General features: G+C 40.2%; 1 protein-coding gene across 1 annotated transcript; it reads left to right on the top strand.

The window, feature by feature from the left end:
• Positions 1 to 20,131: 20,131 nt before the first annotated feature.
• Positions 20,132 to 25,825, top strand: LOC147632729 (putative inactive receptor kinase At2g26730). Its single transcript, XM_086807567.1, has 2 exons — positions 20,132 to 21,707; positions 24,268 to 25,825. Exons 1-2 carry the CDS (start codon positions 20,411 to 20,413, stop codon positions 24,945 to 24,947), a joined length of 1,977 nt encoding a protein of 658 aa, XP_086663693.1. The 5' UTR covers positions 20,132 to 20,410; the 3' UTR covers positions 24,948 to 25,825.
• Positions 25,826 to 27,023: the final 1,198 nt, after the last annotated feature.

The following is a 27,023-nucleotide window of genomic DNA, read 5'->3' as shown; positions in this document are numbered from 1 at the left end:
CTCAAGGATACCCCCAGATTTGTTATCACGGGCTTCAATAAATGGAATAGCCTACCCCTCTCAACCATAGTCATATCCAAGTTCCCCATCTCCCCCAAGGGCAGTCAACTAGTGTCCTCAATATGGAAAGCTTGGAACAACGTCAAAATGTTCCTAAACCCAGCCCCAAACCTTCGCATTTCTAAAGGTGCTCTGGCCGGGGACTCCTGCTGGTGGTCCAGTCTCCCTTTCCCCCCCCTTCAACCTGAGGAAGCCCAAATAGCGCTAAACCTTCACAAGAGAGGCATTGTAACATGGGTAGATCTCAGAGATCAACAGCTAGGAACCTGGCTTTCAAGAGCTGATTTAGTGGCAAAATACGACTGCAGGACCCCAGAGCTGGACCTCGTGCAAAGCAGAACCTCGAAGTGGGACCTGCAGGAGACCTGGAAGCTAAACTTCCCTTCTGCCTTCAACATCTGTGCTTACCAATGGACAGGTAGTAAACCTCTCCTCCCCATCCCTAAGTTTTCAAAATCCCCACCCATCCACCTACCCCTCAACCGTAGATGGCACTTGCAATGGGACCGGAAAAAATGGTACAACAGCCTCAGGAACCTCTGGAACCCCCACACTGACCCCAAGAAGTCATGCCTAGCATGGCTCATTGCTTATAGAGCACTATGGACCCAAAGCAAGGCAGCCAAATTCAATGTGGCCTCTAACCAATGTGCCAGATGTGGACTCCCAGAAGACGATATACATATTTTCATACAGTGTCATCACATTTCTCAATCTCTCAAAGAACTTCAAAACACAGCATCTAAATGGGGCACAGATCTATCCTGGAAACAGATTTTACTGGGAGAAGCCATAGGATGTTCAGACATGCTATGGAATGTCATTAGAAGCGAATATCTGTGGCATGCATGGATGCTTAGAATAGCAGCAACGTTCAACAATTCAGAAATCAAAGGTCCCCCGCTGTCTGTCAGCTTAAGCACAACATGCAGCAGGTACTGGTCTCAAAGATTACCTTACCTAATCAGCTTAGAGAAAAAGCTAGAAATTAAATGCAACAAGAAAGCCTCAGACTTCATCAAACATAAACTGGAAACAATCAGAGGAAAAATCAGGTTAGTCATGACCAAAGACAGAACTCTGATTGACATAATCTGCAGGCAGTAAAGATGATCTTCATACAGTTAACAGGCATCAGCAGGTTCTCTACAAACCCCCACAATCGGATTCAATGGACGAATGATTCAGGACTCATTCGATGTACAGTACAAATGACAACCAGTTTCCTGCAAGTCGACAGAAACAAGGAAGGACAAGTCCCGGTAAGTGACCTGCAAGACCAACTTGTCAGTACCAGCCCATGCATCGACCTCAAGTCTCGCCACTCCAGGAAGGTGCAGTTGCCCCCTGCAAGAATGGTGGAAAACATCAGAACAGAGATGCGGAGCTTCAAGCCAATCATCACCGTAGCGGGGAGGAGCTGGCACCGACACCATCTGCATGGAACTGCATACAGTACAAGGCCCATCAAACTCAGATGATGATTGAGAGAAAAACAAGGGGCCTCAGAAGCTAATATCAAGGGCCACAAGCTGCTGCATGACATCAATCCAGATTAAGCTGCATGCAAACAGACCTGACTCGAGCCCTCGTGGAAGAATCACAAAAGAGAACACCTTAAGAGTTTACCAAGCTCGGAGGAAGAAGGTATCCAGCCAAGGGAGGAGTCCACCCTCTCTGAGTCGCCACTAAAATGGTGGATTGAAAGGACGAGCCCCGCTTCATGTCTCCCGATAACCAGCATCTGCAGGACGGATGACGTGAAGGAGATCCTCTCTCTACACCTGCAGAACTCCTTCAGCCTGGCATCGGTGGCAGTTACCAAATGTATAGCACTTGCTAGCTGTGAAGCCAACAAGCAAACTGGCAGCCAGGGATCAAGGCTCAGCAGAAGCACCTAAGAAAATACGAAGGAGGAGAGATCACATGCAGCGTGTGATTTGACAAATGGCCAACTGCCGCCCTCCTTCACACGCCAGTCTCTTCTCTAGCAAGAAAGAAAAGAAAAGAAACATCCCAGAAGGTCTGCCCTCCAGAGGCCTGTCGCGTGAACCTACAAAACAGTTAAAAGCACCAGCACCATCCTCCCCCAGATTGGAGAAGAGTGGACGGAGCCAGATCAGCCCGTGATGGAAGAGACAAAGGAGGAAGAGCCAATCAGCAAGATGAAGTTCCCATGCTAACCCCAACCGACGACCAGAGAGATAGATGGAGCCGGCGGATAGGCAGAAGGGAGGTCGATCATCAAGTGGAAGAAGGAGGAATGGTGAGAGGAAACTCATCACCGCCGATGAACGAGCAGGCACCAGGATGGAGGTCTCGCCATGCAAAGATCCCACTCCCCTCCCACGCGGCGCACATGCCTTCACGTGCGCCGTGCTTGCCAATTGGCCATTGTAACATCGGATCCTTTTTTGGTTTTTCCTCAAGCGTGTCCACGCGTCAGCCATGCGGAAGTGGTTTTGTCATTGTAAATCCGCCCCTCCCTTTTGTCATAATACAACAGCCTTTTTTTTGGGAAAAAAAAAAAGACTACCCAAGATAAGTTGCTCACAAAGTACAATCAATTCATAGTAATTCTCTTTTCACTAGCTCCTGTACATAATTTAAAGCTCTAATGACCTTACATGCACCACATAGAGATGCCACATTAACTGCCACTCGTGTGGCCCAAAACGAGTCTACATCTTCTTTGTCTCCATCCATAAGTTGACAACAATAAGTGTATAGCTATCCACAAGTTGATAGCAATAAATGTATAATTAATAAGCACCCAAAATGATTTGCAGGATTTATTTGATTTGGTGCATGTTCATTTATTTTACACGTGTTTGGATTTTCCATATCCGATCTACACGTGTTTTTTTTTAAAAGTTAAAACGGTGGAATATATTAAAAGAAAATGTGGTTACAAGATCCCATGTGGAAGGTCCATGGGGAGACACTACGACCTGATGAACCCTTCAGAAAAAGGGGTAAAAACTCTGAAACAAAACAGAAACTGTGCTAAATCAAATCATGAACAGATCGGCTAGCCAGCACCAGTAAAGGTAATGCTCTTCAGAAAAAAGGAACAACAGAGACACTGTAGCAGAAAAAATTCTGATGCATCAGCTCGAAAGACAAATCCTGATGAAGCACTCGGCGGCCAGCCCCTCTTCTATTCCGGGAGAGAGGATGGTTAAACATCATGAGCAGAAGATTGAGGCCAAGAAACACTAGCATAAAAACTCTGATGTTTTTTGCATGGCTTGATACGTTCACTTGTTCACTCTACTCGTCACTCTTCTCGTCCTTATCATCCTCGTTTTGTTCTTCTGCAAAGTAGCTACAGAGTAGCTGCCTATTCCTGTTCATGTGTTCACTTTGCTCGACGTTGTTCTCGTCGATCTATGGTCGATCACGATCGTCCGCTTTACTTGGCCGCGCTGGTCTCTTTGGCAACAGTTGTCCGTGTTCATTGACATGATGTGGTTCTTCACTGTCTGTGGCCTTGTCTTCTTTGTTTCGTTCTCGTGCACCTGCATGTTCTTGTTCACATGTCCGCTTATCACACTTGACTTTTCCATATTTATTTTTTTACAAATTACCATAATATATTAACCTTTGACCTATGAACCATCCAAATAATAATCATCAACTAATGAGCCATGCACCCCCCTCAATCAAACATACTGTGTCATCACCATAGTTCTCAATAGAGCTTTGTGGCTGATTCAAATCACTTCAAAGAATAAGGATCTTGAGTTGATAATAATTAGGGGACCTTGAAGTGTGTTAGAGGGTTGGATCCGACTTATTAATACTCTATGTTTTTTTAAATAAAAAAAATGCATTCTCAATGTGAATGTTGGTTTTTTTTCACAGCATGAGAATACAAGTCTGCATTCTCATGGTCATGAAAATGTAAGTCTACAATTAAGCACTATTACATGTTTTAGAAGCCTTATCTTCTTGATTACCCGTATACCTTTAAATTCTCTTTAAGGGGGGACAAACATGAATATGCCCTTTTGGGAAGCTAGAAGGTATTACACATGCGTTACTCTATAGGTAGGGCGGTGGTTTATAGCAGTCTGGCATCGATCTACAATAGGCTGACAAACGATTTACAGTAGCAGAACGTTGTTTTGTTGAAAACATGCTCAAGATGTCATCGTTAATTAGTTTTAATGATGATTAAGCAATGCTAATAGCATGTATTAATGGCCAATGGTGAGAAATTATGGTTTCTAGGAAGAAAGCCCTAAATCTTGAGTGTAGATTCAAGAGACTCAAGAAATCAATCAACTAATGCAAGAAGGTATTTAGCAATTGCTCAAAGATTACCATGGAGCCTCAAGCTTGACTCTATTGAAGAAATGCCCTTCCCATGCTAAAAAATGTGAAGATGAATTTGCAGCTTATTGGAGAGTCCATGGCCATCATGACTCATGAAGTAGAGCTCCAAAATGCTTGAAACTTGTAAAGAACACCATGGCTAATTAAAATAGGTTATACAAGATTGTAAACCCTTGCATACCATATTAATTAATCAATAAATCAACCATTGCTCTCAAGTTTGGACAAATCTTGCTAAGTATCAATCATTTGCATCCTTTTGAGAGCAATCTTGCAGTTGATTGCAAGCTTTTGGAAGCATTAATTGCCTTGCTATTGGTTATTGGGTGCTTCAAATGCTCAAATGCATGTAAATGGTATGCCAAATGTGTAAATCTTAGCAAAATCTTATGCTATGAAGGGCATTGAAGAGCATTAATAGTGTGCATCAAGGAAAAGGCATTGGAAATTTGGTTATAATCACTATTAGATGCCATTTTGGATGTGTCGAAACATTGGAGATTCCTGGTGGAGCATGAGTCCATGCTTGAGCTTATGGATATTTGTATATTGAGCATGAGTCATGCTTAAATTTATTGGGTAAGTGATCTCAACTCATCTATTTAAGATTTATTGTAAGTGATCTCAACTCATCTACTTAAGATTTATTCACTCTCCACATCACTTTGTATTACACCTTCTATTTCTAGCATACTAGTGATGTCTGAGGGTACCGTGGTATATGGAGGAGAGATCGTGGGGAGTATGTCTTGAACTCACCATGCCGTGAGTGCCATGGTAAAGTGGTAAGGTGAGGGATTAAGTACATGGTGGTGAAGGAATGGCCCAAACCTTTGCCCTTGGATTGTAAACTTGGGTAAAGGGGTTGGAAGAGCTTGGCCGAGAGATCGGCAAGCTTCAACGTGCTTCACCAACATACATTCTCAAGGCAACGTCATGGTAAAACATCAAGACAGATCTTGTGGCAAAATGATGCATGGATGAGGTATTGGTGACACTTATGCAGTAATTTTGGCATGTAAAAAGTGACTTATGGTGGTTAAATGCACATGCAATTGGATTTGATTGGACACTAGGGCAATATGGCAATGAATGCATGTGTGTTGTGACACTTGATAGATTACATTGAGAATTTTCTCTAAATACAAAGGAGATGCTATCCGATTTTGCTTAGAAATTCATGAGTGGCTATGACAAAAACCCTAATTCAATCAGGGTTTTGGGAAAGTGACAAGGTCCCTACATCATTGCAAAGTGCTTCCCTAGAGCTCTTAAACAAGCTATTGGGTACATAAATCGGATACCGGAAGTGGGCTTAATTTGGGGTATGATCGGATTCATAAAACCCTAATTCAGTTCGAAGGGTTTAGAGGTTCAAAAAAGCGATTGGATATGCTTATAGTACTCCCTAAGACCTACCAAATGGCATATTTTTTTTTTGGAATCGGGTACCACATGCTTAGTCAGCACACATAGTTGACTTTTTCATAAAATTCAAAATAGAGAGTACTTCCACTTTGACTAAACCAATGGGATTCGGTGTAGGGATAGTACTACTCAAGAGATTTCCAACAAGCTATTATCGACAAAATTCCAACCTCATTTTAGGGTTTTGAAGCCAAATTACTATTTTCAGCAGTGTTGTATAAACCTTAAAACAACAGAGAATACTAGGGCTATCCAAAAAAATTCTATTTTTGCATATTCGGATATGCAACAAGAGATATCCATAGAGCCCTAGATCACCATTCACAAGGGCTTTGTACTTTACAAGCACATCTACATACTTAGGCACTCACAATGGCTAGAACCTACACCAAGCTTCAACATAGTGACAACTATCTAGGTATATCTTGCAATGGGGGGAGCATGGTAGGCAAAAGTCCCATGGTACAACCCATCACCTAGAACTTCTTTGAAGAAGGAACCTTTAAAGATCTTAAAAAAACCACTCTATGTGGTCTACATTAGACCATTTATCTCTTCCTTGACTACCTTTGCCACCATCACAACAAAAAACCACCAAAGAAGAGCAACAAGTAACAATGCAACAACCCAATCTCTAGCACCACCAAGAAATATGGGAATCATACCTTATCATGATAAGAAAATTAAGATTATCATTGGTCACTACTTGGTGCATGAATCTGTAAGTAAAGCCACATGCCCTCTTTCATTGTCCCTCTTTTGTTGAATGGGCCCAACCAACTCACAACCTCGAAGATGTGGCCTTGGACATCAACCACTTTCACTCCCACACTACAACACATGTAGCCTATAATTTTTCCTAACTCAAGGGCCAACTAAAATTTATTTCCAACAATAGGCTCCAAAACATGTGGATTGGTCTCATTCACTACCTATATTTTTTACCATTCTCTTTGAAAGGATTGTTCTTGTTCACTGACTATACCTTTGACCATCCATACCTCTTTGAAAGTGGGAACATCTTCACTACCCAAGCTTGGTGCCATGAGGATGTACTTACCATTAGGAAGTAGTGTATGCTAACCATTTTGCAGGTTAACATGGTTTCCTCCTCCCGACCTACTATAAGATGCTTTTGCTATCTTACTTGCATGTCTTACCTACATGTAATGAAAGCTCATCTTTTGTACAATGGCACTAGATTTATAAAGTGGCCTTACCCTAAGCTTAATGCCAAACATGTAAGTTACCAACTTCGTGTACATACTTTCTTAAGACTAGAACTAGTGGCCTAGGACTATTTTTAAGTTTTATCCAGCCTAGTGTGAAAGCTAGTCATTTGTATATAAGTTGACAATACATTTAAGTGGACGAGGACGACTATCTTAACTTTTGTCTTGCCTAGTGTGAAATTTAGTCATTTGTATATAAGATAATTTTAGCATATACATTCCCTTGCAAACAATAGAATAGTTGTGAGCTCACAATAGAATAGTTGTGAGCTCTCTCTCTTTTACACCCTCTTGCTTGCTTGTGTTTCATTAGATCTATACATAACTTGACGGTTTGCTTGCTTGTGTTTTGTTGGATCTATGCATACCTTAATGGTTTGCTTGCTTAGGTAGGATTTGACTATAGTCTTCCTCTCTATCTCATTAGCTTCTTCTCTATCCACATTTTGTGAGAGAAAACCACCACAAAGGTTGTTCTCTTCTTTCCTCCATCTAGGCAAAGAGAGATCTTCCTTCATCCCCATAGCCACCATGGAACATTCTAGTGTGACAATGGCGTGAGGGGATGGGATGGATGGGCTAGCACATACCCACATTAGATCTTCTCTCTTTGCCTCCATCTAGAAAATAGAGATCTTCCTTCATCCCCATAGCCATGGAACATTCTATTGTGACAATAGAGTGAGGATGGGATGGATGAGCTAGCACATACCCGCATTAGAAAGTTGCATTTGTATCTCTAAGGTAAGACCTAATGCAACATTCTATTGTGACAATAGAGTGAGGATGGGATGGATGAGCTAGCACATACCCGCATTAGAAAGTTGCATTTGTATCTCTAAGGTAAGACCTAATGACACTTGTTTTGACATAGACAAAGGTAAGCTCTTGACTTGACTTGAACACTAGGAAATACAAGGTGACATGGAAATTGGGCCCCATGGCTATTACTTTCGGAAGTCCTCTAGGTCGACTTTGTCAAGATTAGGTGCTACTTCTAATGCCTCAAGTAAAGGCACTCTTTTGATGGATAGGTCACTTTGTATTGGTTCTTTTGGAAAATCTTATGGGTGAGGGATCCTTTGACTTTGCAGAGATAAGATCTTAACTTGAACAATATGAAATACAAGGTGATAGGGAAATCAAGCCCCCTAACTATTGCTTTTGAAAGTCCTCCAAACTGAGTTTGTCAAGATTAGGATACTTCTAGCACCTCAAGTACTTCAAGGCACTCTTTTGATGGATAGGTCACTCTATATTGGTTCTTTTGGTCAATCTCAATCTATTCCTAGATGAGGGCTCCTTTGACTTTATGGAGCATCTCTAGGTCCAATAGCCATTTGTCTTTTTTGGTGGTCATTTCAATCTCAACAAATGGATCAATGAAATCTCCATTAGCCTGCCTTCTTGGGTTCTTCTCACTTGAGCTTGGAGTGAAGGTGTCTTCCCTTGACTTCTTTGGCTCTTTTGTGTTCCTTGTGCATGATGATTAAAATTCCTTAACCTTTGGTAAGTGCATACATGTTTATGTGTGGAGTGCACGATGAAAAAGTGGGCTTGGACTTAAGCAAGAAAAAAAGACTCTATAAAGAAAAACAAGAAGAGAGTACTAAGTTACAGTAGGCTGAATGGGTGTTGTGGAGTTAAAATAATTTACAGTGGAACACTGTGAGGGTTGTCAACCTACTACTCTAGACTATGAGAAACCAAGTGATGATGAGTGTGAAACATAAGTGAAGTCTAAGTTCACTACTCTATGTTGTAGACTAGGGTGGATGCACAGTTTGAACTTTGTGTATCAAAGGCTACTGCATTGATGGGATAGTTCACCCCCTCCCCCCAAGGTTTGGTTGTTGAGAGAAGAACATAGATTCAGATAATGTTGAAAAATTTGGTTAATGGCATTGATGGGGAGCTAGTCCCCCCCTCCCCCACCTAGGTTTTGGAGAGGAGAACATAGATGGAGAGTATAGTGAAAAATCTGGTTATAGTAAGAAACCCTAGTCATAGAAAGTTTCATAAACCTAGGTTTTTCTTTATTTTTAGGGTTTGGGGATTATGGAGCCACCTGCAACAACCATGCACCCAACTGTACCTTCCTTCTCAACCCATAGTGTAGGGAGGCATAAAAGCAATAAAAGAAAGAAAAAGGAACAAATATTTAGGGTTGCAAAAACCTACAATACGTGATATAAAGATCACGCTATCATGCTCATGCCTCTATGTTTCGTGAAAGTGATGGGTTCTATAGAGATCTTGATAGCATAATAATATAGTGCTCAAAATCAAGTCTATAAAAACAACACATGCTTTTTTGGCTATAAAGGTTTTTGGCTTACATTGGGTTGCAACAAGAAAAACTGATGGTTTGATATGTGAGTAGAGAGATAGGTTCATGATGGGTGGTGACAATTTAGTGTGGATGGGTTGAATCTAAGATGACGTGAGTAGACGACGTAAATTTGATGATGTGGTACATGATAGGTTTGACTGAACCTTGTCTTAGGGAAAATTATAGTTAATAATGTGGATGTGTAGGTTAACATTGCTGACATGGCCAATATTTTAAAAACCATTACAATCCGTGGCTTCAAACTTAGATGATTTAGAGCATGAATAGATGGAGTTAGGTTTAATGACTGCAAGGATCTACGTGAACAAACGAAGGTGGGTTTGATAGCATGGCAAGTATCAGGTCTGATTGAAACCTAATATCTAACCATGGGCCAACCATGGGTTTATAGTGTGTTGAAGGGGTGGTTCGATAGCATGTCACTCATGAGACTAGGCAAATCAAATTTGACATGAACTAGATGTGAACTTAACATAAACAGATGTGAACCTATCAAACATGACCATTTTTTTAACATTTTTGACATGAGTTTGATGTGAACTTGACATGAACAGACTTAACTTGGCCATTTTTGACATTTCCTCCCTAACTTAGAGCTTTGCTCCAACACTATTCTTGAATTCTTCTACCTTTCTCTAGGCTATTTCCTTTGGTTACTTTCCTCCCACTCAAGTTCCCATCATCCTTCAACATTTTATGTTCTAATTTCTTCAACATGTTTTTCAAGGGACTCTATTTTATAGCACAACTACTTCATTTGAAATTTTTGTTCCATCCCTTCTATTTTCTTTGACATTTTTGCTCCATCCCTTCAGCTTTTGTTGACATTTTTTTAATAAATAAATTTTAAATCATTCCCAAGTTCAAGTTTATATCTTTTGTATAATTGTTAGGGTTTCTATTTTACATATGTAAAAGCTTCAAGGGTTTTTACCTTGTGGAATCAATTAATGTGATGCTTATTCATCCATGATGATAACTTTGATGCCATCTCCCCATTAAATTTTCTTGTGCACTTGATTGAGCCACATTTTGCCTGCTAGTGAGCTAATGTTATAACATGGCATAAAAGGGGTGTTATGGAGTTTTAGTGGTCCACTTGAAGCTTGGTGTTATTAAGGGGGTTGTCACATGCCCCCCTTGGGGTTAAACACCACAGTTGGTTTTGTTTTGTTAATGGAGTTAGCACATGGCCCCCTTGGGGGTTAGGCACCATGGTTGGTTTTGTTTTAGATCAGTCTAAGATTGGGGTATAAAACCTTTTGGGGATTTTCAATTGCTTCCTAGGGCTTGGAGGAAGAGTTGTCCCTAAGGCTTGGTAGGAACGTTCACACCATAGCTCTCCACACTTGCTTAAGCTTTGGGGTTGGCATCAAAAGCTATCCTCCACTCCATCTTTGGGTTTGCATTGATGGAGTCTTTAGCAGCTAAATTGACCTTGATGCTTGGGTGTGGGTTCCTTTGGCTTCAAGACTCAGATGTGGGGATTCCCATATTGGTAGCTTTTGGTGGCTACCATAAATTTGATGAAATCCATTGTTGGTATGGAATTGGGATTCGGGGCTTTTGCTTAGCTAGCTTTGTCTTGGGCTTTTATGGTTACTTGAGGCACATTGGTCTTCATGAATTTTATGGCCATTTGAGTTTTAGCCTTAGGCACATTGGTCTTCATGAATTTTATGGCCATTTGAGTTTTAGCCTTAGGCAGAAGAGGAAAGATGAGGCTAGGGGGTGCATTGATCTCTAAGAAATGCTCTTGTTCTTAAAAAAGGTGGTATCAAGTGATAAGGTTGGTGCCAACTAGGTGAGGTGGGATAGAGTATAGGAGAGAGGTGTGAATAAAATGGCTTAGCTATGGAAGAAGAGGGTGGTGAGGTTTGGTTGCTTTGAGATGGAGCCAAATAGAAAAATGTTAAATTGGAAAAGATAAAGTGAAAAAGAATGGTGGATAACACGTCAGACGTGGGTCAATGTAGGTCTTTGTGAGTTTTAAGACTATTCAGATTTTGGTTTCAGACGTAGGAAGGGTGAGGCTAAGGGCTACACTGAGCTCTAAGAAGTGATTTTTTTGGGTAAAGAGTTCAATGTTGGGAAAAAAAGTGGCACCATGTGATGAGTTTAGCAATAACCATTAGGAGAGCCAAGGAATGACATGGCTTGGCCATGGAAAAAGGGGGTGGTAGGCATTGATTCATGAAAGGAGAGTGTGAAAGGTGGGGGTGGAGATGGGATTGGATATAAAATTACTAAATTGGATAAGATAAATACTGGTGGTCCAAGTGAACAAATTAAACTTAGCCATTGTTTAACATATCTTGGCCCTATTTTTTTAACATAACAGGATAAGATAAAGAGAAAAATAATTGGTCCGATGTGAACAAATTAAACTTAGCCATTATTTAACATACTTGGATAAGATAGAAATAAGATAAAGATAAAAATTAAACTTAGCCATTGTTTAACATACTTGGATAAGATAAAGATAAAAATAATGGTGGTTCGATGTGAACAAATTGAACTTAGCTCGCATTGTTTCATATCTTGGCCATATTTTGGAGGTTTTCTCCAATACTATTCTTCAACTCTTCTACCTTTCTCTAGGCTGCTTTGTTTGGTTTCTCTTCCACTAAAGTTCATTTTCTTCAACATTTTACATTCTACTTTCTTTGGTTTTTCTTCCACTCTAGTTTGCTTTCTTTCAAAATTTTACATTCTACTTTGTTTGGTTTTTCTTAGCAAGAGAAGTAATTAATAAAAAGAAAAGATCATCAAAAGGAGGAGAGTATATGCACCCACAAGGAGACAAAGCACTGACAATGAAATCTTGGGCTAATCTAGAAGGCAACTGAATTCAACTAATCAACATAAGCATCCTAAGGAGCTCAAACTTGAGTTTAGACTCATATTAGCTCCAAAGTGTACTTTAAAGGTAAAATCAAAATACCTAAAGAATCAAGTATTCATATACAAGATTTTGAGATCTACAAAAGAGTTAGGAGGTTAAGATAGGGTTTGGCGAATGTGATTCCATAATCATTGCAAAATAGGGCAAATAATGGTACTACAAGTATCCACCCAAGATGATTCCAACCTAAAGGATCATGAAGTTAACATATTTATAGATATCACTTATGTAAAAAGTGATCACAAAAATCCATGGAATTTGTTAAGAGGATCAAGGAACTATCTAATTAAATTGAAGCTTTACTAATTTTGAAGAATTATAGATCATTGTTTTTCAATGCTTTGAGGAATTTAAGAGTGAGAGTATGAACATTTTGTGAAAACCAAAACATTATAGTTATTAGAATTAGGTTTCATTGTTTTTAAGGGTTTGAGGAATTCGAGAGTGAAAGAGTATGAACACAGTGTGGCAAAAAAAATAGAAGCTATAATTAAAATCATTTTTCGGAATGGAAAGTTTAAGAAAGAAAATTGAGCCAAAAAATTAGAGTATAGAAGGTCTTTTTTAGAAAGAAGTAGAATAAGAGGAGGAAGTAGAAAAACCAAAACCATTGGTCAAAAAATTGGATGCAAGGAAAAAGAATAAGACAAAATAGCTCAATGTTGAGGAATCAAACACAAAAGCAGACCCTTTTGAGTAAGAGAATCAAATACAAAAGAAGCAAACCTTGAGCAAGAATTAAGGAAAAATTAAAGCCAAAGACTAAGAAGAGGTGTAAGAGGAGTGAAAGAAAGTAGCATCTAGATTAGCCTTGATTTATCCTAATTAGCCTTGGATTAGCTTAGATTAAGATGATTACCTTGGTTTAGAGAAAGAAGAGAGAGTAAATGACTTGTATATTGATGATTATCAAAAGGTACCCAAAATATGGTGTATGTGACCTATACATGACCGCCTTTCACACTATCATAAGTGTTGTCCATAGGCATGGTCAATTGGCCTTGGGCCCATTATTCATATGAGACCATTCCACTTTGTTACAAACCATCCCCACCCAAAAGGTTTTTGTCCTCGAAACCATTGATATGTACAATTACAATCCTCATGGATGGAGTATATGTTAATGGACTCATGTCAAACTTGAAGCTCATGCTCACACCATGTATGGGAAACCAAAATCACAAGTATATGGCTGTAAACTGCTCAATAAGCCCTCAAAACAAGCCATAACCTCTCCCCATAATGGCATAAGAACCTTGAGTAGCTTCCAATCATTATGCATCCAATTTCCAAGGGTATAATGATGTCCATTTTGAATTTATAGTAATTTCTAGCAAGTTAATTCACTATTCATGACCCTCGTTGGACTTCCGAAATGCATCCAACAACCTTTCAAATCCTTCCAATTTAGAGGCAAGTTGCCAAGAAGCTTCTTCCATAGGTAGCCCTCGCCATTTGACCAAGTACTCCACTAATGTACGGTTGTTGCGAATAACTCTTTCTCTTGTACCCAAAATCGCTTCCGGCACATACTCAATCATTCCCTCTTCATTCACTAGAGGTAATTCATCTTGCACAAATACCTCCGACTGAAGGTAAGCTTTGAGATGTGATACATGGAGTACATCATGAATCTTTATGTTGATGGAAGTGCCAATTGATAAGCAACTTCACCAACAAGCCTCACCACCTTGTATGGCCCATAGTAGTGATGAACTAACTTGGTATTTGTGTTGCCTTTGATAATGTTTCATCCTTTCTTGAGCTTGCTTCATATTAGCTTTGCATTGTTGTAAGAGCGCATCCAACTTTTCCAGCTCCTCTTTTGCATTAGGATTCATCCCTTCTTGCTTTTGAACCATCATTGACATATTTACTTTGTACCCACAGAGTGCCTCAAAAGGTGTCATGCCAATGCTCTCATGATACATGCTATTAAGAGCAAACTTGGCAAGTGGCAACCACTTATCCCAAGTGGCAACCACTTATCCCAAACACCTTTCATATCATGGCAATAGTGTCTTAAGTAAGTTTCCACCCATTTGTTCACCCACTCGGTTTGTCCATCGGTTTCGGGGTGATAGGCGATGCTAGTAGGTGTCAAAACAGTCCCCATGATCTCAAACAATGTCCTCCAAAATGAACTCATAAACTTCACATCTCAGTTCACTAACAATTTTTTGTGGCACTCCATGCAACTTGAACACATGATCCACAAACCGTTTTGCAACCATAGATACTAAAAATTTGACCTTGGAAGGAATAAAATGTGCCACTTTTGTCAAGCGGTCTACCACCACATATATACTATCCCATCCCGTCCTTGTATGAGGAATCCCCGTGATGAAATCCATAGAGATGTGTGTCCATTTACCATCAGGAATAGGCAAAGGTTGAAGCAAACCATTGGGCTTATACACGGAATCCTTGTTTTGTTGACAAGGTAAGCAACTTGTCACAAAAGTATACACGTCTTTCCACATTCCTTTCCAATAAAAACTCTTCCACACCTTCTCAAAGTTCTTAAACAACCCCATGTGCCCACCTTTCCAATAAAAAATCTTCCACACCTTCTCAAAGTTCTTAAACAACCCCATGTGCCTCGATAATGGAGAAGAATACATCTCTTCTAACATCCTCTTCTTGTAGCTTGATGTAGGCACAAGGTAGACTTTGCCTTTGTAGTAGATGAGTCCATTTACGAAGTTCAAAATGTAGCAAATAATCATGGGATCCTTGATGTAATTTTTGCCACATTGGTGCCACTTACTTATCCAATAGGTACTCTTCTTGGATATCCAAAATCCAATCTTTATGTACCTCCGATATTGCCATGCATCTACATGCCCATATACATGACAATGCATCTGCCACAACATTCTCTTTCCCTTTCATGTAAGAGATTTCGAAGTCATAATTTTGCAATGTAGACACCCACCTTCTTTGCTTTGGGAGAGCGTATAGGTTGAGACAAGAAGTATTGAAGAACTCTATGATCACTCTTTACAAAGAAATGACTCCCATACAAGTAATGATGCCACTTCTTTATTGCATGAAGTATTGCCAACATCTCTTGATCATAGACATGCATAACCATTTCCTTCTCATCAAGATTTCAACTCTCAAAAGTGATCACTCCATGTTCTTGGAACAAAACAGCCCTAATGCGTCTTCCACATGCATCGGCTTGAACCACAAATGGCTTTGTGAAGTCCGGGCATACAAGTATAGGGGCTGATGTGAGCATCTCCTTGAGCTCTTGGAAGCTCTTATCTATAGCATCCCAAAAGAAAACCTCTTTCTTAAGCTTGTTAATAAAAGAGCGGCAATATGAGCATACCTCTTAATGAACCTCCTATAAAATGATAACAAGCCCAAGAATCCCCTTAATTGAGCGCTATTTGTAAGTGTGGGCCAATTCTTAACACACTCAACCTTCTTATAGGATCCATCATAATGCCTTCTTTTCTCACTATGTGTCCAAGATATTCAACCTTTTGTGCCATAAATGTACATTTGCTTTCCTTTGCATATAAGCTGTTGGCTCTTAAAGCATCCAAAATATCCCTTACATGCATTAAGTGCTCATTCTCCCCTTTGCTATATATCAAGATATCATCAAAGAATACAAGCACCCATTTGTAGGGAAAAGGTCCAAGCACCTTGTTCATTAAAGCTTGAAATGACCAAATAATGGTAGAGACCTCTCTCAGTCTGAAATGCCATTTTGTACTCCACCTTCCTTGATTATCCATTGGTGATAACTGGATCTCAAATCAATCTTGGAGAAGAAACATGCAATTCATTAAGCAAGTCATCCATTCGTCGCTAGATTAATTAGGATAACTATTATAGAAGTATTTTTTGATAGTTAAGCATGAATCTACAAGCATAAATGATAAATTATTTAGCATAGATTACATACTGTTAACATCTGAATACATTCACACAAGAACTACATGGTAAATGTAGTGGGTCTCATACTAACCTTATAAATAATTATAGATTCTTTTGAGCATCATCTTAATAATGATAAAACAACTCGATGAATAAAAATATTTTTAGTGTAACCTTCACCCTATTTTGGACATTAAAACTTTTGAATATGACATTACTAATAGATGTTATTTCCTCTCTCTCTCTCTCTCTCTCTCTCTCTCTCTCTCTCTCTCTCTACAATGGAATAAAGAAATTAGTTCTTAACTTTGTGATTACTGTAAGTAAATAGCTAGCAAAGTGATATAGCTTTAATACCATAAGAAACTATCACTTGTTATGTCTTTACCTCAATATAAAGAAAATAATTCTTAACTTTGTGATTACTTCAAGTACATAAGTAGCAAAGTGATCTTTTGTTAAATATATAACTTTAATACCATAAGAAATTGGCACTTATTATGTCTTCACCCTAGCTAGCCCCACCCCTCCAAATGATATTTTGAGCTCCAAATTGGTGCCACTAACAAGCCTTCAAAATGCTTTGCAAATGACATGGCTCTTGCTACATTAGTGATGAAATCTTTCCAAAATCATTATGGGTGTGATTAGACTACATAATAACTTTCTCAAGGGATTTGATCAAAGATCTATTCAACTATTTGCAATGATTTTATTTGTGTGCTTCTCAACATGAAGGCAATCAATATATAACATGAACTCGCAAAAGCCTAATCAAAGGAAAAATAATTTCTTGTAACTCCTCTAGGTCAAAGGGTAGGAAATGCTCTTAAATCCCTCCAAGATGCCACATAATGAAATGGCCTTATGGGTGCTCTCAAACCATTGCATGTTTCTTGTGAAGGTTGTCATGAAGCTATTTTCTAAAACGAGGAAACCTATAAGCTAATGCATTAATAATAAATTTAATTGCTACTATCAACATGTCAAAAACTTTATGTTGAAAGTTAGCATTAGAAGGATTTATAATAATCAAATTTGACACATTTAAGTACATTTTAGCACTAAAAAATTCACAACTTGAGTATAGAAAAAAAAAGTATCCTAGTTATATGACTTTATCCACCTCAAAAAAGTGAGGCATTTATAGTGCTTATTTTATAAGATTTTACATTTGTGTATGAATTGACCTTTGAAATGGTGAAGAAGAGGTGGGAGTTGATATGTTGTTACTTAGATGTGGTATTCTATCTTAGTACAAGGTTATTTAACTTCTTTTAAAACAAATGATAAGACTAAGAGAATATGAGACACATAAGAGGTCTCATATGAATGTAAATATCTTATTCCACAAGGCTCATGTAGGAGAAATGGCTTATATTGTGTTTTTCTGTTATAACGATTTCTTAGTAAGAACTTTTTAGGAAGAGAAATCTTATTCATGTATGCATTTTATCGATTCAACAAAGACCAAATGTACTTATATGATTGAAATGAAAATATGGTGAGGAGTACGAGCACTAAGCATGCGTGCACGCGTGTGGGCACACGTATGTGTGAGCGAGCGAGCGAGAGAGAGAGAGAGAGAGAGAGAGCGAGAGAGAGAGAGAGAGAGAGAGAGAGAGAGAGAGAGAGAGAGAGAGAGAGAGAGAGAGAGAGAGAGAGAGAGAGAGAGAGAGAGAGAGAGAGAGAGAGAGAGAGAGAGAGAGAGAGAGAACATGCATGGTTTTTTGTTGGTCATGATGCTTGTTTTTGGGCATTTCATAAGGTCATTAGTGTTTTAAGGCCGTCACATATTACACTAAAACTATATAAGACATATAAAAAATTTATTCATCTAGTCATTTTGAAGGAGAACCCAGCTTGTCAAGAATAAACCTTGGTGGTTGTTCTAATTTTGTTTTTAATACACTAAGTTGGGGTGAACTTTAAAGAATTTAAGGAAGAGTCTTATTTTCTCTCTCTCTCCCTTCGTCCGCCCCCGCCTAGCTACAATGTGATGCTGTTTTCATTAAGTAAGGTAGTAGCTATTACCTTATTGTATGTGATGCTCTCTTCATTGGGTGAGGAAGAGTCCCTTTCTAGTCTAACAACCATCACTTCCCATGTGGGAGATATCAATACCATAGAGTAGAGGGACTCTTCTCTTAGAGTACATGGAACTTACAATACCACTACACAACCCGATAGATATTGGTGAGATATAGGTAGGAGAGAGACCGACAAGCAAGGTAAGAACATTCAAATGGGAATAAGGGCACTAAGCATGTGTGTGTGTGAGAGAGAGAGGGAGGGAGGGAGAGAGAGAGTTGACATGCAGATTTTTTATGGTCATGTGATGATTGTCTTTGGGCATTTCATAAGGTCATTAGTTTTTCAAGGCTGTCACACATATAAAAATTTTATTCATCCAGTCATTCTGAAGGAGGACCTCACTTGTTATGAAAAAACCTTGGTGGTAGTTCTAATTTTGTTTTTAATACACTAAGTTGGGGGGGTGAACTTTAAAGAATTCAAGGAAGAGTCTTCTTCTTTTCTCCCCCCACCTAGCTACTACCTTATTGTATGTGATGCTCTCATCATTAAGGTAGTAGCTATTACCTTATTGTATGTGATGCTCTCTTCATTGGGTAAGGAAGAGTCCCTTTCTAGTCTAACAACCATCACTTCCCATGTGGGACATATCAATACTGTCTTCTTAGAGTACATGAAACTTACACAAGCTGATAGATATTGGTGAGATATAGGTAGGAGAGAGAGCGACAAGCAAGGTAAGAACCTTCAAATGAGAATAAGGATAAAAAATTAAGAATTTTCACCTTAGTGAGGGTGGTTGAAAGTGACATTGTATGATGGATAATGAGATTGCCTTATGGTTATTGGTGAGAAACAAAGAGCAAAAGCTACTACATGTGGAGTCCACCTACATGGAAGTTGTTCCCGCATACGCCATTGGTGGCCGGTGGCTAGGCCAAGTGGCCCTGTGTGAGCCAATGGCTAGATTTTGAACACACTGAGTAGGCGTGTTGCCTTGATTCAAGGCCTCACATGGGTGGGGAAACAGTGCATATTTCTCCCATGCATGAATAGTATGTAACAAAGGCTATGGAGAGGGCAAGCTCACGAGGTTTGGATGGGTAGCAACTTACGTTGGAGGTGAGTCTATTTGGTGTTGGAACTTGGCTTTTGCTTGATGTATGTAAAAAAGCTAACTTTTGTGGAGGGAGTTTGCTAGACATTTTGAACAAACATTTTGTTGTGGAGCAAGGTAGATGGAACAGACAATGCAATAAATTTATGGGAATATTGCACAATTGAGGGTGGCATGATGCCATTGGGATGATTATGATGGTGTGGGTGGGATGGGGATAGGAGTGATGATTATGATGGTGTTGGGGTGGGATGGGGGTCACACATCATACATAGGGAGGGGGTTTATGATGCATGGTGGGCATCAAGAGGAATGGGCACATTATGCATATATAGCTTAGCTCGTTTTCCGTTTGAGATAACGGTACAATTTTGTAAATAAATTGTTGGGTGATATTAGAAAATGGAGAGAAAATTTTGGATTTTTGCAATGGGCTCTTGGGATTGGGAAACAATTAATAATTGTTTTAATGTATGACCGTAAAGGGGCTTTTATTTTATTTATTTTTTAATGGCGAGCCTTTGGGAGCAGTTATGGTGTGAGTGTTGCCGTTGCTTGCACGATTCGTCTCCTGCGGATGCGCCCGTGAGCAACAAGAGCATGATGATGATGATGATGGAGGATGGATGGATGGATGGATGGATGCCAGATGGCCATCTACCATTGATTTTTCACTTTGAGGCTACTGCGATTGGGTGGGTCCCATTTCCCAGTGTGTCGGAGAGAGGTTGGGTGGGGGCGGAGGCGATGCTTTACTCTTCTGCAAAGGGGCGGGGGCCGGGCGGCAGGCATTTGTCCATTATGCGCAGCCGTCGCTCAGTGTCGTAGAGTCACAAGCTCCAGCTCTGCCGCTGCAGTCGTAGAGAGCTCGAGAGCTTAGAGAGATAAAAACACAGACATAAGCTTCCAAACCTTCGCTTGCATTCCATTATCATTCCTGCTTCCCGTACCTCTGCTCTGTCTCTCTTGCCTACCTTGGTTTTGTGTTCGCAAGCAACCATGGAAATCACACAGTGACAGACACCACCACCCGCACCCCTTTTATGGCCATGGCAGCTCCCTGCTGGCCATGGTGGCTCCCGGCGCTTCTCCTCTCCACCCTGGCGATTGGCTCCCACGGGGCTGACCTCTCCAGTGATACACAAGCTTTGTTGGCTTTCCTGGCCGCCCTCGAGGCCCCGCCCCGAGTTACCTGGCCGGCCAACGCCAGTGTTTGTACCTGGCAAGGGATCGTTTGTAGCGCTGCTCAGCCCGCCCGAGTTGAGACGCTCCGCCTCCCCGCCGTCGGACTTTCCGGCCAAATCCCTGACGGAACGTTGGGCCAGTTGTCGGAGCTTCGCATCCTCAGCCTTCGTTCAAACAAACTGTCGGGCCCCCTTCCGTCGGATCTGTCTAACTGCACGCAGCTCCGGAGCCTCTACCTCCAGCACAACTCGTTCTCCGGTAGCCTGCCGCTCCTCTCCGGCATTCCGCCGCTAGTCCGGCTAAATCTCGCCTACAACAATTTTTCGTCCGGCATTCCATCCTCTTACGCCCTCTTCCGGCGCCTTGGCACCTTCTTTCTTCAAAACAACTCTCTCTCTGGCAGCCTACCGACGTTTTTGTCAACGTTACCGAAATTGGCTCAGTTCAGCGTAGCAAACAACAGCTTCAATGGTAGCGTATCCTCATCGCTGCAGCAGAAGTTCGGCCAGTCAGCGTTCTCCGGAAACAACTTCTGCGGCGCCCCGCTGTTCGTCTCGTGTCCAGGCAGCGCCTCCTCCCCGACAGCGGCTCCGACACAAGAGTCGGCGGGGTCTGGCAAGTCGAAGCGGCTGTCGGCAGGCTACATTGCGGCAATAGCTGTTGGAGCCGTGGCGCTACTATTCTTCATAGTAGCCTGCTGTGTGGTGTGGTGCGTGAGGCGACGGAGTTGGGCGGCGGAGGGACAGCAGAAGTCGACGGAGGTGGGTGCTGGAGGGGCGACGGAGAAGGCGACGGACGAGATGAAGGACGAGTTCAGCTCGGCAGCAGAATTGGAGAGGAACAAGCTGGTGTTTTTCGAAGGGGGCCAATATACGTTCGATTTAGAAGATCTGCTGCGGGCGTCAGCGGAAGTTCTGGGGAAGGGAAGTGTCGGAACGGCATACAAGGCCGTGCTGGAGGATGGAGCCATTGTCGTCGTCAAGCGACTGAAGGATGTATCCGTCGGAAGGAAAGATTTCGAGCAACACATCGACACCCTGGGAAACCTCCGACACCGACACCTCGTTCCTCTCCGAGCCTACTATTACTCCAAAGACGAGAAACTCCTCTTACATGACTACATGCCCCTCGGCAGCTTGTCAGCTCTCCTTCACGGTAATCCTCTCTAATCAGCCTCCTAATCACCTCTTAATCTCCTAACTAGTTCCTAATGACTCCTTCGACTCCCACACATCCCTTTAAATTCAACTTCTTCTCTGAACGTTATCGTATTAATTCACAGCTCCTAATCACTTGTCTATGCTTCTAATCCCAATACATTTCCTCCTAATCACTTGTTGATCCCTCTAAACCTCTCTAAATCCTCTTTACTTTGAACTTCTAATTGGAGAGAAAACCTCCGATTTTCATTTTTACAAGCTTGTGACTTGTTGATTCGTTAATCCCTTCTTACCTCTCTAATCTCTTGAATTTTAGCTCCGCTACATCCTAACCTTCTTTAACCATCCTCCTAACCCCTTTCTAATCACTTCAATTCTGGCATAAACCTTCTTCAATCATACTCCTAATCGTTTGTTAATTGCTCTAATCTCCACTAATCTCTCCAATCACTTGAATTGAAGCTCCTAATGATATCTTAGGCTTCTCCTATCATATCAATTCCTCCTCCTAATCACTCATCCTCTAATATCTCAAGTCACTTAATAATCCACCTTATAGAACTTCAGTCCTTTCTAGCCTCTAAATAAGCTTAAATTGTAGCTCCTAATTACTTTTCACCCCTCTTCAATCGGATTCCCTTCTAGCCCTTTCTTTTTTATGCTTTGTTGATGTGAGAGAGGGCATTGAATTTTTTTGTTGATGTGAGAGAGGGTATTGAATTTCTACCCTTCATTTTAGTTGCTAATCACATCCCAATCTACTTTAGTTCAATTCTTGATTAGACCTTTGTCCTCTCATTATAAAAAGGTGAAATATCCCATTGTTTTAAGACACATTAATTTTCTACAATGTAGCTCTTTACGAAGTCATAAAGCCTCTATTTCCTAGCATAAATTAGTAAAAGCCTTTATGCCCATAACAAGGATAGGGCCTTTACACACTTAGCCCATGAAAATCTCGAAAAAAGGGGAGATCTTCCCCGCCCAAAGGGCCTTTACACATTTACCTCGCCCACGAAAATTGCAAAAAAAGGGGAGATCTTCTTTGCCCAAAGGGCCTATACACACTTAACCCATGAATTTTTTTTTTTTTTGAAAAAGGGGGAGATCTTTCTTGCCCAAAAGGCCTTTGGCGCCTTTACACACTCACTAAGCCTACGAAAATTTCAAAAAAAATATCGAAAAAGGGGAAGATCTTCCTTGCCCAAAGGGTGTTTAGGGCCTTCACACACTTAATTTGCCCACGAAAAGTTTTAAAAAAATGTCAAAAAAGGGGATATCTTCCCCGCCCAAGGGCCTTTAGGGCCTTTACACACTTACTTCAAAAAAGGGGATATCTTTCCCGCCCAAGGGTCTTTAGGGCCTTTTCACACTTACTTTGACCATGAAAATTCCAAAAAAAATCTCAAAAAGGGATATCATCCTTGCTTTACACACTTTCTCCATTCTCCAAATAATGGAGCCTCCCAAGTTTGTGGACGGGAAGTCTCTCTCCCTTGCCCAAAATTTAGGGGAAAAAAAGGAGTCGTTTTATTTCTTTATTTTTATTGTAGAGGGAAAAGAGTGTGAAGGCCCTTAGTCATTCCAATGCTTTACACCACTAATGGACCACACTAAGGTTAATCATCTCTTCAATTAATTTGAGATTGCCATATTCTTTTCGTGAAAGAATAAATTCCACTACTACTCAACCCGCGTGTAGCTACGGTATGTAAAAGACATTAAGAAGCGAAACGCATGAATAGAAGCCGGAATACAAAGGGTCAAATCGAAAGGATTTTTTCTCTTACTTTTTAGAAATCCAGGATTTCTTTTTTCTCCTCTCTCCTTGTGCCTTGGTTGTCCATGGTTTGTACAAAGCCGTGGTTGTCCATGGTTAATATCTAATAAATAGATATTATAATTTTACCATCGCCCTAGTAAATTAAGGTAATGCCAATGCATACATTGATTAGTCTAACCTCCATAATAGTCCTCATTTTGCCCTTGATTATGTCTTAATCCCATGCTAATGTGGCTTTTCAATTAAAACAAGCACCTTCATCTAGATGGTAATTAGAATTTATTGCTAGTATGATTTATGCTCTATTAATACAAATATTAATAGTGCCAACGTTGATGTTGCTCTTCACGGTTAATTCCTACTGGGATTAGCTTACTGTATAGCTGCTTATTAGACATTAGCTTACTTTATAGCTGCATTAACCTGTACGATGGTGTGCCTCAATGCATTCCAAAGCCCTTTTTAACCCTAATTGGATAACATTTATAGCTCCTAATTAAACGTTAGTTGCTCTTACTCTCCTACTGCCATGTAAGCATACGCGAGGATTTGTTCCCATTTATATTAATAATGGTAACACAAATCATGCTTAGTTGCGCCATCAGTAGCCTTTGTGGGTTGATTAGTTAGGTAGTTTGATATTGTCAGGGCTCATTAAGCCTTATCCCAGCTGCATCTTTGCCTTAACGTAGTGATAATAAAGTGGTTTACTACATAATATCAACAATGGCATTATGTTAATGAGCTAACTTAATTGGATTCTGTATATCAGGTAACAAAGGGTCAGGGAAGACAGCATTGGACTGGGACACACGCGTGAAGATCGCGACGGGGACGGCGAAAGGGATAGCATTTCTGCATGAGCAAGGGGGAGGCAATAAGTTCACACATGGGAATATAAAGTCCTCAAATGTGCTCTTATCAAGGAACTATGATGCAAGCATATCAGATTTTGGCCTAGCCCCACTCTTTGGCTCTAGTCCAGCAGCTTCTAGAATAGTGGGTTACAGGGCTCCAGAGGTTCTAGAAACCAGGAAGGTCACTCAAAAAGCAGATGTGTATAGCTTTGGGGTGTTGCTTTTGGAGCTTTTGACTGGGAAGGCCCCTACCCAAACATCAAATGAAGAGGGCATTGACCTGCCTAGATGGGTGCAATCTGTTGTCAGGGAGGAGTGGACCGCCGAAGTGTTCGATGTGGAGCTCATGAGATACCAGAACATTGAAGAGGAGATGGTCCAGATCCTCCAAATCGCCATGGCCTGCGTCGCCGCCTCGCCTGACCAAAGACCCTCCATGCCCCAAGTTGTCAAGATGATTGAAGATGTCAGAGCCTTTGAAACCGATGATGGTAATCGACAATCCTCCTCTGATAAATCCAAAGAATCGAATGGTTATACCCCCCAAAGAGCCACCCCTGCTGAACCCTTAACCCCATCTCGGATCACCCCTTAATCACACTCCTTAATCACATCATTAGCTCTTTCTTATTCATGGTTTGATTTGGCAACAACCATTGACTCCTCCTGATTCCATCATCACATTGGTTTCACTCATCCTTTGCTCACCCCAAGCCTGCCTACCTTCCTTATTCATGCTTTTCTTTGGCAACCTCTTGATTTTCTTCTGTGCCTCCCATCTCTTCACTCCTTAATCACATCATGATCACTCCTTAATAACACCATTAGCTCACCCTCATTGTTCATGCTTTTCCTTTGGCACACCAATGACCCTCACCTTGATTTTGATTTTTGTTGCACTCCTTAATTACATGAGAATCACTCCATAGATTACTTCATTAGCACTGGCCAGGCACCATTTGCTCTTATCTCTTTATTTACTCACCTTTGAACCACCCATCTAGTAGCACTCCTTAATTACATTACCATTACCAACTACTTCCTCTAAGCCCACCTCATTAATGCTTTCGTGTGGCATACTTGCCATAACACATCTTGTGATTTACACTTTGTATTAGAATTAAGCCAGCTCATTTATGCTTAAATGCCTTGGCTTTTCTTTGAGGGATCTCCAATTCACTGGTGATTTCTTGGTGAGAAATCCATTGTCTAATTAGCTTTGCCTCCTTGTTATAGGAACCCCTCCCTCCTATACCTACCTACCTGCCTATCTCTATGTTTTTGATTTGATCAATAACAGACCCAAGGTCCAGCAGTGTGTTTCTCAGAAGCTCAGCTTACCATCATCGATGGAGAGACTCTTCGATCAAGGCCAATTCTTTTTTTTGAAGTTGGCAAAATTTATGGCTTCTCAATTTACTTGTATTTATTTGGCTTCTCATTTATCTTAATCCAAACGTATTATTTTTGAAACGCTTAATTGATCCATATTAATCATTGCTATGCAGGCTCATTAAAAATGTGCGCATGTCTTTGTGCTCTTAATCCTTGGATGATCATTTTGACCACAGCCAATTTAATAATATTATTTGATTATTGACCTAATTTATCTCCCTTATGTTTGTTTAATGGTTTATCTTGTATGAATAATGTTCTTTTTAGAGGGAAATTATATAGTTTATATATATATATGAATACTGTTTTATTCAATCACCTTTGTATGATTAATAATTTAAGGTTCATGGCATGGAAGTAACTGATTATAAGGTCCATTGAAGTCCTCTTTTTTTAATTAATTTTTAAATATTTATTTGGGGGGTAATTGTCATCATTTATGATTAATGATTATTGATAATCCTTTTTTGAAAGTACGGTTTTTAATTTTTAAAATTTTTTTTGGCTTTGAGTTGAGAGTAAAACTACAAAACTTAAAATGTAAAATAATTAAATGTGAGGTAAAATTTGAATTTTGCGCTGTGCGTGTACACACCATGGGGAAATGGGCAGGGCGCCCACATCGAGGAAATTGGAATGTTGTTGACGGTGACAATATTCTACGTTTGATACCATGTCAAACGTGTGGGCTTTGATGTAAGCGTGTGATCTTAGTCATGCATCATCATGGTAGGTTCGCACGTACGAACCGTGCGATTTATTAAATTTTATCGTGCGCAGTTAAGAGTTAATGCTCGACGCCAAAATGGCGGTCAAACGACAGCCAAATTTGGAGACGGCAAAGTATTATTTTTTCACGATAAATTTCATGTAGGGTTTAGTTACTAGCATTAAATAAAAATTTGACTGCAACAAATTAAAGGTAATAGCATTAAAAAGCAGCGGTAATAGCATTAAAAAGTACAGAAAATAAAGCAACGATTGTACCTATAATTTATGATTTTTATTCCTTGAAATAAAAATTTGTGTAACATCACTTTCTCCTTTGAAGGCCCTTTTTATTTATTTACATTTGGCCCTATTTATTCTTGGAGAGTAAGTGGCAGCTTTCAAAAAAAAATCTCATTTACTACCTGACTTTTTTTAAAAGGATAAAAGATTCATATTACCAATGTAATTTTTTTGAAAGGATAAGATTCACTCTTAAATGTAAATATTTCTAAATTATTATTATTGCTTTTTTTCTCCAGGGCAAGAACGTTATATATTTTGCCCA

This window comes from Cibotium barometz, chromosome 13 (assembly GCF_041138505.1).
Source record: "Cibotium barometz isolate CiBa-2024 chromosome 13, ASM4113850v1, whole genome shotgun sequence".
Lineage (NCBI taxonomy): Eukaryota > Viridiplantae > Streptophyta > Polypodiopsida > Cyatheales > Cibotiaceae > Cibotium > Cibotium barometz.
The sequence above is the reverse complement of the archived record's forward strand: the minus strand, read 5'-3'. Positions and strand labels throughout refer to the sequence as shown.

Excerpts from the sequence above, each read along its gene's own strand:
- LOC147632729 (XM_086807567.1), top strand. The coding sequence starts at position 20,411 with ATGGCCATGGCAGCTCCCTGCTGGCCATGGTGGCTCCCGGCGCTTCTC. Across the intron at positions 21,708-24,267 it reads CTTGTCAGCTCTCCTTCACG|GTAACAAAGGGTCAGGGAAG; the intron begins GTAATCCTCTCT and ends TCTGTATATCAG.